This window comes from Peromyscus californicus, unplaced genomic scaffold (assembly GCF_007827085.1).
Source record: "Peromyscus californicus insignis strain IS unplaced genomic scaffold, ASM782708v3 Scaffold_4__1_contigs__length_199733344, whole genome shotgun sequence".
In the NCBI taxonomy this organism is placed as follows: domain Eukaryota; kingdom Metazoa; phylum Chordata; class Mammalia; order Rodentia; family Cricetidae; genus Peromyscus; species Peromyscus californicus.
This window is the reverse complement of record NW_026294562.1, coordinates 98353423-98367908: the sequence shown is the minus strand read 5'-3', so window position 1 is coordinate 98367908 and position 14486 is coordinate 98353423. Positions and strand designations below refer to the sequence as shown.

The following is a 14486-nucleotide window of genomic DNA, read 5'->3' as shown; positions in this document are numbered from 1 at the left end:
CACTAGCAATAAAGCTGATATGTGTAAGGCAGAGTGGATACGGGAACAGTTTCCAGCAAACAAATGTCAGACATGAAATATACCTTCCTCAGGCCCCTTTCACCTCAGGCTCAGACAACGCATGCTCCACCACTCTTTACAATCCACACAAATTCTCTTCGCAAGAAGTCTAGACTCTGTTCTCAGCTCCACAACACCTTGGCTATGTTTCTGGGTTAGAGTCTTTGTTGGCTGGCCTCCAACTCACAGGGTAACACCTGCCTCTTCCTCTCGAGTGTTGGGATTAAAGGTGTGTGTCACCACCGCCTGGTGAATTTATAATCTGATAAAAATAAAAACATCTGTTATTTTATAATACAGTTTTCTAGTTATTTAAAAAATAATTAATTTATTTTTATTTTATTTACATTGATGTTTTGCATTCATGTATGTCTGTGTGAGGGTGCCCTAGCTTAGAGTTACACAGTTAGCTGCCATGTGGGTGCTGGGAATTGAACCTGAGTCTTTTAGAAGAAAAGTGAATGCTACTAACTGCTAAGCCATCTCTCCAGCCCCCGGTATTCTAATTCTTAAAACAAAACATGGTGATGTTTTATGTGGGCTGATGCATACTCTGCCAGCATGTATTGCTAGAATCTCTAATCTACCTGCTGCCCTGTAAGTGTCACAGACAGAGACAAGATGGAACTCTACTCAAAAGAAGTCCCCAGTAGCTGCCTTGCAGGTGCCATACTAACCTAAGCGAGTTTTCATGATGGGTGCTTTGTCCTGAGTCACGTGTATGGAAATCTGAGAGCCTGGCTGCAGGCTCCTGCTGTGAGGCCCCTATCCCATCCTACAGTGTAAGAAGAGTACTATTCTGGTACTGGGGCCTGAACATCCTGGAAACTCCCAACATGGTGTGCCCTCTACTTATGGCAATCTGACTTTAAATAAACTCCTTGTTGCCCAGTAATCCCTCACAATATCCCCTTGAACCAACTACCTCATCGCAAACCTGGCACATTCCTCTTTAAAAGCAAAACAAAACAGAGCAGGGTCTTCCTCTGTCACTAGCCTGGCCTCAGATGCACAGCAGCCTTCCTGTCTCTGCCTCCTGAGTGCTGGGATTGCATCAACACCATCATGCCAGGTTCTGGACTCAACTTCAACAATCCTTTATTACAGTCACTGGAGGAGATAAAACAGACACCATGGTGTGTTGTAGCCCACAAGGTTTCCTAGTGTCTGTACCCATCACGATTGCATAAGAGGTTGATTGGACCACGGGCCTGAGTATCAGGTATTTGGAAGGGTCTACACTTGACTGTAACTACCAAGGGGGAGGTCTTTTGCTCTACCTCTTGGCATTGTGATAAATAGACCTTTGGAATGAAGTTCTGGGCCAGTGGATATGGAGCCAGGCTCACTCGAGGCTATCCTGTTTCTGTTTCTCTCCCCTCTTTATTTCTAACTAAGTCTCTTTCTTTTCCCTCATTCCTCAGGAGTCCCTGGGGTAAATAAATGTGGGGGCTGGTCTGTCACAATGGTGGATACCACTCACATATTGTAAGTTCCTGGAAACTTTCTACTGTTTACATTTCACCATACAGCACAAGGTAAGTTTACTGATATTTTCATCACTATCATTGAGTGTAAAAGGGAAAACCATAGGATTTAACATACTTGATAAGAAACATATTCAGCACAATAATTATCCTCTCAAAAAATATTAAAACAACAAAAAAAATCATAGCTATCTACAACATATTGGAGTAGACTTGATTACAGATTCCAAGATCAAAGAGAAGACATCATCAGAAAGTCAAATCTTAGTTTCTCCCAGCGACCCACTTTTACATGAAACAGCAGACTAAGGACACCTCCCCAGTAAAGAACAGAACCATCATCTACTGAGTGTACTTTATATGTACACTATATATACAGTGGGTGCTTTATATGCATTGACCTTAAAAACTACATAACTCATTTTACATTTGTGTGTCTAGGCCTGGGTGTACTGCAGCATGTGTGTGGGGTTGAGAATAATCTGGAGGATTGGCTGCCTCCTTCTCCCAGGTGGTGTAAGGGATTGAACATGGGTCACTGAGCTTGGAGGAAAATGTTTTTACCCTCAGAGCCTTGTAACAGATTTCAAATTTATTTTCTTACACTGACCTACAGGATTTGTGTACTCTGTATAGTAAAATTGTAAAAAACAATAAATAAAACCAACCAAACCCAACAAAAAATCAAAACAAAAAGTAAAACTCCATAAACATAGGCTTTTGAGGATGTTATTACAGTGCTGTGTGGAGTGGCAGGAATAGAACTCTGGTACTCTGAACACACAGTCTTAGTGGGAACCATTGGAGATGTTTCCTTCTTAAGTTTGGATGAATCACATTGTGGTTAAACTGATGTACCACTAAGGGCTCATTCCTAGGCTAGAAACTCCTGCATATAGGTTTCAAAACTAATAGACAAGCTGGAGAAGAACTTTCTTTCAACCGTTGTCGGGGCAGAAGGAGTGGGCTTGTGCAGACATGGCAGAGCTGGGACGAGTGGCTCAGTGGTAGAGCACCTCCTCAGCATGCACAAGGCCCTGCCTTCCCTCTGTGGCACCACAAAACAGGAAGTGGGGTTAGCAGAGGCTTCACCTCACCTAATGAGGAAAGAGTCACTTTCTTTGGGAATATGGGAAATGATGAATTATTGCCTTGTAACCAGACAAGCAACTGGGTCAAGGAAAAGAATCCATGCTGGTTTGTATTGAGACCTGAAGTTTATTAAAAGGAAAGAGCAAAGGCAGAAACAGTTATAATGATGCCAGGGAGCTCAGGCATATGAGATACATCAGACATGGGGCACTGTGCAGTTATGGGTGAGGTTTAGGAAGGTGGCCCACATACTGTCATTGGCTCTGAAGATCCCATAGGATTAAAGTATGGATAAACTTCATCGGGGAAGGAAGGTTCATAGAATCTATAGATGAGAACTCCATGGTTGGAAACATCATAAAATGAGAGAGTACAAGCTTCTCTGTCCAGGAAAACTCCAACACGACGGGGACGGCCAGTCAGAGAGAGGACCAGGACACTGGCATTGCGGGTGACAGAACACTCTGCAAAGGCATTATATACAGACCCGTTCTTCATCCCTATAACCCAGTAGCCATGTTTAGGCTGATAATTTACACGTTTTTTATCATCAAAATTATATTTCACGCTGAAGAACATTTGGGGTAGGGGTTGAGTACGTCTTCCATCATTTAATCCCAGGAGCCAGGCAACACTTGTAGACACGCATACTTCCCAGTAATGTTTCCCTGAGTGGATAGCTGGATATCCCAGGACACCCAAACCATAGGTCTCAGACACTTGCAAACTTCTTCTATGAACATTTTGATAATGTATTTGTCTTTTGTCCACATTAATGACAATGTTTTCCTTGTGTACTGGACGCAGGGTCACCCGAACTACAGAAAAATGAGACATAAGAGTCACATGAGAGGCAATGTATAGCCTTTTTTGTGATATAAGGAGCTGAAGCCTAAGCAGAGACCTTGGAGGAAAATTTTTTTTTTTTTTTTTTTTTTTTTGGTTTTTCGAGACAGGGTTCCTTTGCGTAGCTTTGCGCCTTTCCTGGGACTCACTTTGTAGCCCAGGCTGGCCTCGAACTCACAGAGATCCGCCTGGCTCTGCCTCCCAAGTGCTGGGATTAAAGGCGTGCGCCACCACCGCCCGGCATGGAGGAACCTTTTTATAGTCATGAAGAGACAGTTTGGGAGAAGTAACATGACACATGAGGGTTAGTTGAGAAATAAACTCTGAAAGACATTAAGAAGAGAGAGGGTGATGGTGTGATTTCTCCTTACCCCAGTAGCCTTGAGCCTCCATGAGCCCTGAAAGGGTGAAAATTCACAGCATTAAATGGAGGCAAAGGAATCAAAACATTAAATTCAATCTCCTCTCTAAATTAGGGGAAGGTTTAGAAATTATGATATAACATGGGATTTATCCCATGATGATGTCCCATTAAATATGACATCACTGGGATACACTATCATCTGCTTTTGTGAGTCCCTCAACCCATGTTCAGAAACATCACTCTCTTCCCAGAGAGTGCACCCCAGCCACCCTAGAATCCCTCAGTTACCCACAGAATGTAGCTGCTCCCACCTTGAAACACTTGCAGCATGCCTTTCAGATCTGGAGCTTGGAAGAGCCTTGTCTCTTGTCTCAGGACCATATCAGGCCGTTTCAGTCTTAAGGTCTGACTCCTAGGGACAAAACATTGACCTCCACATTTCAGACAGTGTGACCTCTGACCACCACTGCCTCCCTATCATTCTAACCATAGATGTCCTGGAGCTCTCCTGAGAATTCTGAGAGGGGGAGAAAGAGAAAGTGAAAGAGAGAGAGAGAGAGAGAGAGAGAGAGAGAGAGAGAGAGAGAGAGAGAGAGAGAGAGAGAGTTGACTACTAACTCTGGAGACATGAGAGACATACTCATGAGCCCCCCCATTTACTTGCTGTGGGATGTTGGGAAAGCCTTAATTCCCAGGAGCTCTCTCCTCACCTGTATAAACATGCTCCCCAACTCCTCCTCCCATTCTCCAGACCTCTTAAGACATGATGAGCTAGTGAATTTAAAAAAAAAACCAAACAAGGTAGCTAAAAAATAATGTGTGGGCCAGTCATAGAGTCATATGCCTTTAATCCCTGCACTTAAGAGGGCAGAGGCAGGAGCATCTCTGAATCAGCCTAGTCTACAGCGTGAGTTCCAGGCCAGCCCAGTCTGCACAGAGAAACCCTGTCTGAAAAACAAAACAGAGAGAGAGAGACAGAGAGACAGAGACAGAGAGAAATATGAGTTTTCAAGGACTATCTAAAGTCGGGTGCAGAAAAGCTGCTCATGGTAGTAGTGTCATGGAGTCTGAGAAAACCATCTGGAGGAAGCCAAGACTTCAAACCCTGCTGTCAATATGGACACTCTTGACTAGCTTCTGATTCTCTTGATTCATTTTTTTAAATGATTTATTTATTCTTATTTTATATGCATTGGTGTTTTGCATGTGTGTGTGGGCTTGTCCGATCCATTGGAACTAGAGTTACAGATAATTGTGAACTGCCATGTAGGTGCTGGCAATTGAACCCAAGTCCTCTTGAAGAGCAGCCACTGCTCTTAACTGCTAAGCCATCTCTCTAGTCCCTCTCCTGATTCTTCAAGTACTTTTGTTACAATGACATAATTTGGCAAAGAAGACAGAAACACCAAATTAATAATAACATGAGCTCCATATGTTCAGAAGGAGCCTGATGTTGACAGCCTGGGTGTGACCCTTTACATAGGAGGGCACAGCTTGTCAGTCTTCTCAAATATGTGGTTCACGTGGAGCAGTTGTGCCCACAGACTCGTCTGTTTTGCAAAATCTAAGTACAACCACAGAGGAACTCTGGATCTCTCCTGTCCTCATGAGAAACACTAATACACAGGAATTCCCCTAATATACAATATTGTGAACATTGATTGCAGACAGAGAAGACATGCCCGAGCTAGGATGAATTGAGGAATCAAGTACTTGGTAATGCAGATCCAGACACAAGCACACAGTATGGACAGAATGATGGAACCACAAGGAGTCTGAAAACACCTACAGCTGCATTTGCCTCTTCCCACTGCTCAGCTTGACTCTGTATCTCCCCATTACCCAGTCCCTAAAAGAGAATCAAATCTCTTCTCAATAGTTACAAAACAGGCAGATCCTGCCTTTCCCCACCTCCTCATTACTCGAACTTCAGAATAACATTTTGTCTAAATTCCCCCAAACCCATGAGACACTGATTCATGTTGGATATTAAATAATTCTCACCACACAATAGGGCTATTCTTTCCCATCAGCCAAAACATACCTTGTTAGGACAGAATTCACACCCTAGGGAGAAGGAGAAAATGTAGTTAATAACATATTCTGCATGTGCTTACAAATCCTGCTCACACTCTCACTGGCCCCAGAGACAAAGTCAAGAGAATCAAGCCAGTCACTCACAGTTCTCTAAGACATGCTATAATTTTGATGCATGGCTCTTTACTTGACTTATATGTAAATTCATAGACTATTTTTTGTCTCATATTACAAGACATTGGAGAACAAAGATGAATAGTTTGAAACCCTACATAGGTTTTGTTGTGTGTACAGCTAAACACATAAATACATGACTTTTTCCTAAACACATGTCAGCTATCCATTACCTTACTTGCAACTAACATTTTGACAAGCTGATTTCTAAATTATTCAGTGATTTAGACACAATTTAATATATTAGTAATGAATAAGTCACAAGGACCAGAAGCTTAGAATCTTTGATACTTAAAACCAACTAACCACATCTCTCTGTGTCTTCCTTCTCTCTCTCTAATGTCCTGGCAGGAAAAGAAGTTAATCTAAAGAGACATGTGTCCTCAAGTTGACAAACAATTGAAACAATGGAATCCCCTGTCCTCCAAACAAGGGAACTTCTCCAGAAATCTCACATTGGGAGAAGGAAATCAGATTCAGCTAGAGGGAGAACTGGCCTCCTAAAAAGATTTCAAGCAGTTTTAATTACTTACCAGACCACTCTAAAGTGTGAGACTGTAACCCAGATAATGATGGGAGAATGATGGACAGGACTACACCTTGACTTGGACTCGTCTTATGTATATATCCTTGGCTCTCTATTTAAACTTAGATCTCACTTAGGGAAACTGAAGATAGAGTTTTTTGTTTTTGTTTTGTTGTTTTTTCAAGACATGGTTTCTCTGTGTAGCTTTGGAGCCTGTCCTGGAACTCTCTCTGTAGCCCAGGCTGGCCTCGAACTCAGAGATCCACCTGCCTCTGCCTCTTTTTTTTTTTTGTTAAAATGTCTATGTCTATCTTCCAAATATGGCCACATTAATAATTATCCTTTTTCTGCTTTCCAATATTAATTTGGCTCTTTTATATAGGACAGATCAAAACCTGAACCACCAGGTCCACTTTGATATGTTAAGTAGGCATCTCAGTTAGTTAGCCATCAGTTCTGGGAGTGAGACTGAACACTATGCAAGTGTTCTGGCATGTGTGGATTCCACTGGTTATTGACAGATTTTAACTAAAGTTACATTCTTTGAGAAATGTCACCCCCTTCCTCCCAGCAGCTAATAATTGCCAGTAGCTCCTTGGGTGTGGTATAGTGAACTTCCTTAGAAAGTCCACTTTCCGTAGTAGAATGTGGTGTGGTTTAGACTTGCACAGGTCTTGGTCTTGGTGTCACAGGCAATCACAGTTGATATGTGCTGCTGCTAAGCTATGTGCAGAGGTCATTGTTTTCCTTGTACTCATCCACCACCTCTGACTCTTACACTCTTTCTGTCCTTCTGCAATGATCCCTGGGCCTTTAAATTAGAGATGCAGTATATACATTCCATTTAAAGCTGGAAATTCTGAAGTCTCTTACTATCTCCACCTTTGCCAGCTGTGGGGTTCACTACATAACCCTGCTGGCCTAGATGTCACTATATAGACCTGGATGGCCTTGTAGGGTAGCTTCATTTGCTTCTGCATTCTAATTGCTGGGATTAAAGGAGTGATCCAGCATACCTGGCTTTAGGTTGGCAAGCTTATATTTCATTTTCGTTGTTCTGTACTTCTCATGTTTTTGTCTCTGTGTATGAGAAGCTCTCAAGTCCTGGGATCACAGGCAATAGATGCTTGGCTACACATGGCTTTCTCTCATATAACAAAAGCCAACAAAAGTAGATTCCATAATAAAAACAATTCTGGAGAGAACTAATCATTCTAGTTATAGGTGAATTTTGATGCTCAAACTTGTCCTCATAGAGACATCTGTATGTTCATGTCCACTGAGTCATTATCATAGTAGACAAAATAGAGTCAACTGGAGAACTAATCACCAAATGAATGCATAAAAATGATGTGATAGGCATGTATGTTAAAATATTAGACATTCCAAACAAGAAGTATTGCCATTTGTGGTAACTTGGCGGAACTCAGAGAATTTATGTTATACTAAACCAGGTGGGCACAGGAAAAAATAACACTAAGTGTTATTATTTAAATATGTATCATGTACAAAAATTGACCTCACAAAAGTAGAATTAGAATTTGGGTCATCAGGGGCTGGAGGCAGAGAAAGGTGGGCAGATTCTTTGGTCAAGAGATACAGTTTCGGACCTGTAGAGAATGGTGGTTGTAATTAGTATCTATGTGAATTACTTAGGTTAGCCATATATGTATGATTCTGTCTAATACAGGTGATAAGTGAGTGTTCTCAATCAATTAAATTAACACAATGGAAACCAATAAATTAAAGGAGTATGAAAATTTCCTAAAACTACCAAGTTCTATAACATTGACAATTGAGATGAAAGAAACAAATTCTTACAGAGATATTCATCACCAGAATGACTTTGGTTTACATTATTTAAAAATGTGATAGAGATAAAATACAATACAAATTTTATGCCTGTAAGGATAAAAGAAGATACCTTTCACCTCAGCAACTTGAAGACAGATTCGGGGAAAACTTTGAGATCTTGGATGTAACTTCCCTCCCACTAACCACATCAGTGGAATCATAGGCAGTGGAGATGAAAATCTCCAAACACCGGAGGGGAGGAACAATTTCTACTAATTTCAAATTCAGGTAAAGTGACTAATGACAGTTGAAAATTGCTTCACACATGCTCAGCATTACAGCAGGTTATAACTACCCATGATGCAACAGACCTTCTCTCCAAGGTTCAGCTTCTGTACTTCATTTGATAAACTAAAAAATGCCATTTCCCCTTGCCATCCATGCATGCCATGATTCCCCAGGCTCTAAATCTGGTTCAGGAAAGAGCTGAGGGAGGGCTCAGAGAGCCCTACTGTCCCCACCAGGAAGGTCACAGCAGCACAGAGGGAGGGAAATGGTTTCCAGGTCCTGACTGTCAGATGCTGGGACCTCCTGCAGTCTTACCTGCAGCATTTCCATGGTTGAGCACTGCAAGTGATGCTCCACATCTGAGATGAGGTCTCTCACTGACTCCCTCTGCTTCACCAGCTCACTTTGAGACTGTGCCAGGCTGTTCATAATGTCTTCCTCCTCCTGCTTCAGCTTCTGCAGCTCATTCTTCTCCTCGGAGTCCAGGAATTCCCGAAGTCCTTTAAACTCCATCTGAACTTTTTCTACATCACCCTGTATTTGGTTCTTCAGGAATAAGAAAAGGGAGAGGAATTCAGACTATGCTAATGGGACTGGAAGACAGAAAAACACAATTCTGATGGGGAGTTCTCACAGGGAACTGAGCTTGGGAAGGGAAGGGAGTCTTAGGAAGCATGTGTCTCCTCTCAGTGTCTGTTGATGACATTCCAAAACAAAGATCTTAGGTCACCTTTACCAAGGCCATCTGAGCCAAAGTGGAATGCTTTAGTGTGAATCAGTTTTCACACAGCTGCTCAAGACTCTTTTTCCTACCTGTAAATCTTCTCATTCTACCTCTGAACCCATGAGAAGCTAAAACCCAAGAATAGAACTGTGACTGTTCCAAAGCATCTTCCCCAACCGTCACAGCTGCAGATAGCACCAGAGGAGTGAGATCCAGGACCCAGTGCCCACTGTCACCAGGCCCCCTCCATGGTGTCAGCTCCCCACATAGCCAGGCTCAGTTGTGATACACTCAGTGTGCAGCCCCAGCTCCAAGGAGCAGGTAGAGAGGAATAATCAAGGCCTCTTGACCTTATAAACTACCTGGGAATAAAGAGCCAGCCAGGGAGCTTCTTGCCCAGGTCCCTCCCAGGCATCAGCCTAACTCCCTTAGAAATTAGGGTCCCCACTTGCCTTCCAGAAAGTTCTCTCCTGTTGAAGGTCATCTTCCCATTCATCACATCTTTTCTCATTTGTCGTCTGTTCCTGCAGAACTGCCTGGAGCTTCTCCTGTGGGAGAGGATTTGTAGCTGAGTCAAGCTGTGTGCTTAGTAGGACAGTTGTTTTTAACCCAATACCAAGAAACCCTTCTGGAAAGGCAGGAAGCCTAAGACTGTTCTCTTTTTTTAACTGGTGCCATGATTTTTGTACATAAAGTATGGAAATCTTCAGTCTCCAGCTCAATCCATTCTCCTATTCCTACACACACAATGTTCATACAAAGAACAGAAATCTCTCTTAGTCAATTACCCAAGTACAAACCTTTACTTGATTGTAGCATCAGAAAATGGGAATAACTGTTAGTTTTTTTGATCTTTCTTATAAAAACACACACATACCCATCACATACCTGGAAATTGACACCTGCATTGGTGTTGTTTTTTAAACTGAGTCTTACTATATAGCCTTGGCTGGCCTGGAATTTCTGTGTAGACCTGTATACCCTCAAACTCATAAGCTCCAGGGTTATGGGATTGAGTCATGCACCACCACACTGGCCACCTGCACATTCTTTTTCTTTAAAAATTTTTATTCCTAAAGAGGGCGGTGGTGGTGGTGCACGCCTTTAATCCCAGCACTCAGGGGGCAGAACCAGGTGCATCTCTGTGAGTTCAAGGCCAACCAGTCTACAGAGAGATCCAGGATAGGCATCAAAACTACACAGTGAGACCCTGTCTTGAAAAACCAGAAACAAATAAATAAATAAATTTTTGTTCCTGTAGTTAACATTTTTTCCTTCACCACAATATTTTTTTCATACAATGTACTGTAATTGCAGATTCCCCTGCCCCTACTCCTCCCTGCCTCCCCTCCCGTTGAGATCCACACCCTTTATGTCTATTGTTAGGAAACAACCAGTTTAGGGCTTCCTGGCATACACCTTTAATCCCAGCACCCAAGAGGCAGAGGCAAGCAGATTTCTGTGAGTTTGTGGGCCAGTCTGGTCTACGAAGTGAGTTCCGAGGACATCTACGGCTATTGCACACAGAAACCCTGTCTCAAAACCATCTCAAGCCCCCCCCCCCAAAAAGAAGAAAACAGTCATTTAAGGAATAATAAGACAATAATCACTACAGCCCAGACTTAACATTGTGAAGAAAGAATCTCCAAATGTGAGTTCAGTTCATTTTGAGTGGTCATCCATCCACTGCTGGGCATGGGACCTGTCCTTAAGAATGGTTTATTTCCCCACTGAGACGGCCCTGGAGAAAAATAATATTTCATTTATAAGTAGCTATCACTTGGAGATTGCTTCTGGGTTAGGGGTCAGGGCATGTGTCCACTTCTTCAAGCTCTAGGATCCCATCTGGTGCAGAACCCTGCAGGCCCTGTGCATGCTGCAGACAGTTTCTGTGAGTTTGTATGTGGGCTCAAAACAAAAAAACAACAGAAAACAAAGACCCAACACAGAGCTTGCCTCTGTGTATCTCATTATGGAGTTCTTTCCCCTCTTTCCAGATGTTTCAACTGCCACATGCACATTCTCTTTGCTGCTGTATGTATTACTTACTAACCCCATTGTTGATATCACTAGTCTGGTTTTAGGTAGATGAATGAATCTGACATAAACATTGAAAGAAAATAAATACATAATAAATTAGCAGCTCTGCTCTTGGCTTTTCTTGGTCATTGACTCAACTTCACAGGGTCAGTTCCAAGACATTCTTTTCTATCTTACTATTTGTAGTCCAGGCAGATACTTTTATTTGTTTGTTTGTTTTCTAGACAGGGTTTCTCTGTGTAGCTTTGGAGCCTCCTGTCCTGGAACTCACTCTGTAGCCCAGGCTGGGCTTGAATTCACAGAGATCTGCCTGGCTCTGCCTCCTGAGCCCTGGGATTAAAGGCATGTGCCAACACGACCCACAAGACAGATTCTTATACAATTAAGTAGAATAAATCATCATGTGATTTTAGGACTCTGAAGGTTGGGAAGGAGGGAATGATTATCAAGCCTTGAGTCTATGATGTCCAGGTTTATGACCCGTCACACTAAGTGGTGGTTTCCCATCTGTTACTGTCTCCTGCACTGTGTCCCACATCTCCCACTTCTTACCTCGTATTCTTGGGCCACCTCTTCAATAAGAGCTGTTTGGTGATCACGGTGCTCCTGAGACCGATCACAAAGCCAGCAGATGGCCACCATGTCCTTCTTACAGAAGAGCTGGAGTTTCTCTCCATGTTGTGCACAGACATTCAACTTCTGCTCCTCCTCTGGGCTGGACCTGAACTCTTTTAGACTCTCCACTATGTTGGCCACATGTCGATTAGGCCTCAGATTCCCAAACAGGTAACTCACTCGGCACACAGGGCAGATGCCCTCCTCTTGTTTGCCTTCGCTGGTCTCATAGTTCTGTGTGATGCAGGCTCGGCAGAAGCTGTGACCACAATCGACACTCACAGGTTCCACCATCCATTCCCGGCAGATAGGACAGATCACCTCCTCCTTGATCATCCTCAGGACTGATGAGGTCATTCTTGCTGTGATCCTGTGTCTGTATCTCCTGACTCCTGACATTTCTGCTCAGGTACCTGTGTTATTGGAATGAGGAAAAAGAGGACAAGTAAGAGGGAAAATCAGCATGGACACTGTGCAGACATCAACAGTGACCTCCATGATAAGGGTAAAGAATACAGGAGAGAAATAGGGACAGAAGTTGAGTGACATGGCTAAAGGAGCATTATGTCATACTTTCAAGGCCTCTACTCTAATTTCATCCCAAGTGAAAAATTTCAGATGCAGGGTTGTTGTTTCCTTTTACTGAAGAGCAGAAAGAGTTTCCTTCCAACAGCCTTGTGTAACCTACCTTCTATTAAGATCAACTCACGTGAGTCTATTTAATGGGTAATAGAGACTTATTAAGATATAAATTGAGGACATACACTCACAAATACTGAACTGAGTACACAGCTTAAGTCGTCTTCTGTTCTGACCAGGAGCGAATTCACCAGGCAGTCAGATCTGACCAGGAAGCAGGCAGCAAGGAACAGAGGCTCCTGATCCTTCTCCCTTTTCTTTTAAGAGGTCAGGTCCAAGGGCAAGAAGCACCGCCTCCTTTGGGCCTATAGCCCAAGGTCATGGGTGGAGCAAATACCACAACCTTCTATCCATCCCTTTCTTTCCAAGGACAAAATCCCATCTTCATGTTAAAAGCATAAAACTACTCATGTGCTCCTTTACCAGCAGTAGTTAGTGTGACTCTCTGATCCTCTCCTTACAAGTCTCTTACCAGAAAGCCTGGTGCTGACCTGGAGTGCACACAGTCCCATCTCATGATAACATAGTCAAGGATTTCTCATATCTCATTTAGTAATGGACGACTTATGTTTTTGTGCACATGGGTAATGAAGTCCTGCACTAGACGTACAGAGATGGCCACTTACAAGGCTCATTTGTCTTCAGTACACTGAAAGGGGATGAATACCATCCCTTGCAGTTTTGTTTTGGAGGTCCCTGCTCTACCCCATTGAGTTCACCAAAGAAAAAAGAGGTGAGAGTCAGGACAGAAGTGATAGCCAGAACATTGGCTGTGTGGAATTATGCCACCAACGACTGCTGTTTCTGAGGAATCTATTGTCTGTAAATGTTGAGAATTTATCTTGTGTTGCTTTACATCAAATACAGTGGCTGCCTTTTAAGCAACTGTTGTCCTAATCAGAAACTACAATTCTGTAGCTCCAGCAGCAGTTCGGCCCCAAGGGCCCCAGCCTGCAGGAATTCTGGTCCGTCAGGCTCCGGATCGCCCAGGCCCGCAAGGGAAATTTTACCCAGATCTCTACCTTTCTACTGACCTCAGAATTCAAAGGTTGAGGTGAAATTCTTCTTGCTCAGAGGTTGAATAGCAAATAACTAACCCCCTTTCCATGCTGAGGGATCCCAAAAGCAGCTCATCCTTCTGCTCTGCCCACAGAAAGAAAGCTCCCTACACATGGTTCCTCCCTACCACTTCCTGTCAGCTAGTTGCTGACACAGTCTCCTGCCTGCAGGTGAATTGTATTTAATCAAACACGTCTCTCATCATTAAACACACTTTCCAGAGCATGAACAAAAGTAACACACCCTGAAATAAATTTCTACAACAGGAGACTCCATGTATGAATGTCAGCAAGATATTCAGTTCAAAACTACATCAAACTTTATACTTCAGTGTAAACTAATTTCCCCCATAACCTGTAATATTAATTCACAGACAAAACCAATGGACAGCCCACACCTCATCAGCAAATGAAAGATAAGAAACTCTTCCCATTCTTTGCATGAAAATATTTGACAATACACACCAGGGAATTAGCTCAGTGGTAGAGCGTTTGCCTAGCAAGAACAAGGCCCTGGGTATGGTCCTCAGCTCTGGAGGTGGGGTGGGGGGTGGAGGTGGTGATGAGGTGGGGGTGGGGCGTGTGGAGGTGTGGGGTGGATTGGGGTTGGGGGGGGAAGACAATACACACCACTGTTTCAGGATAAAAACTCCACAAATGTTTAGGCATAGACATAAATTTCCTTTTTTTTTTTATTTGGGTTTTTTGAGACAGGGTTTCTCTGTGTAGCTTTGGAGCCTGT

The 14486-nt window shown here is 43.0% G+C and overlaps 1 protein-coding gene across 1 annotated transcript; it reads right to left on the bottom strand.

The window, feature by feature from the left end:
- Positions 1–2745: 2745 nt before the first annotated feature.
- On the bottom strand, positions 2746–12416 carry LOC128125744 (tripartite motif-containing protein 30A-like). The gene is made up of 7 exons (XM_052763403.1): positions 11985–12416; positions 9845–9940; positions 8984–9214; positions 5894–5916; positions 4161–4261; positions 3857–3883; positions 2746–3457 (listed from the first exon to the last, which is right to left on the bottom strand). Exons 1-7 carry the CDS (start codon positions 12402–12404, stop codon positions 2871–2873), a joined length of 1485 nt encoding a protein of 494 aa, XP_052619363.1. The 5' UTR covers positions 12405–12416; the 3' UTR covers positions 2746–2870.
- Between the last annotated feature and the right edge of the window lie 2070 nt (positions 12417–14486).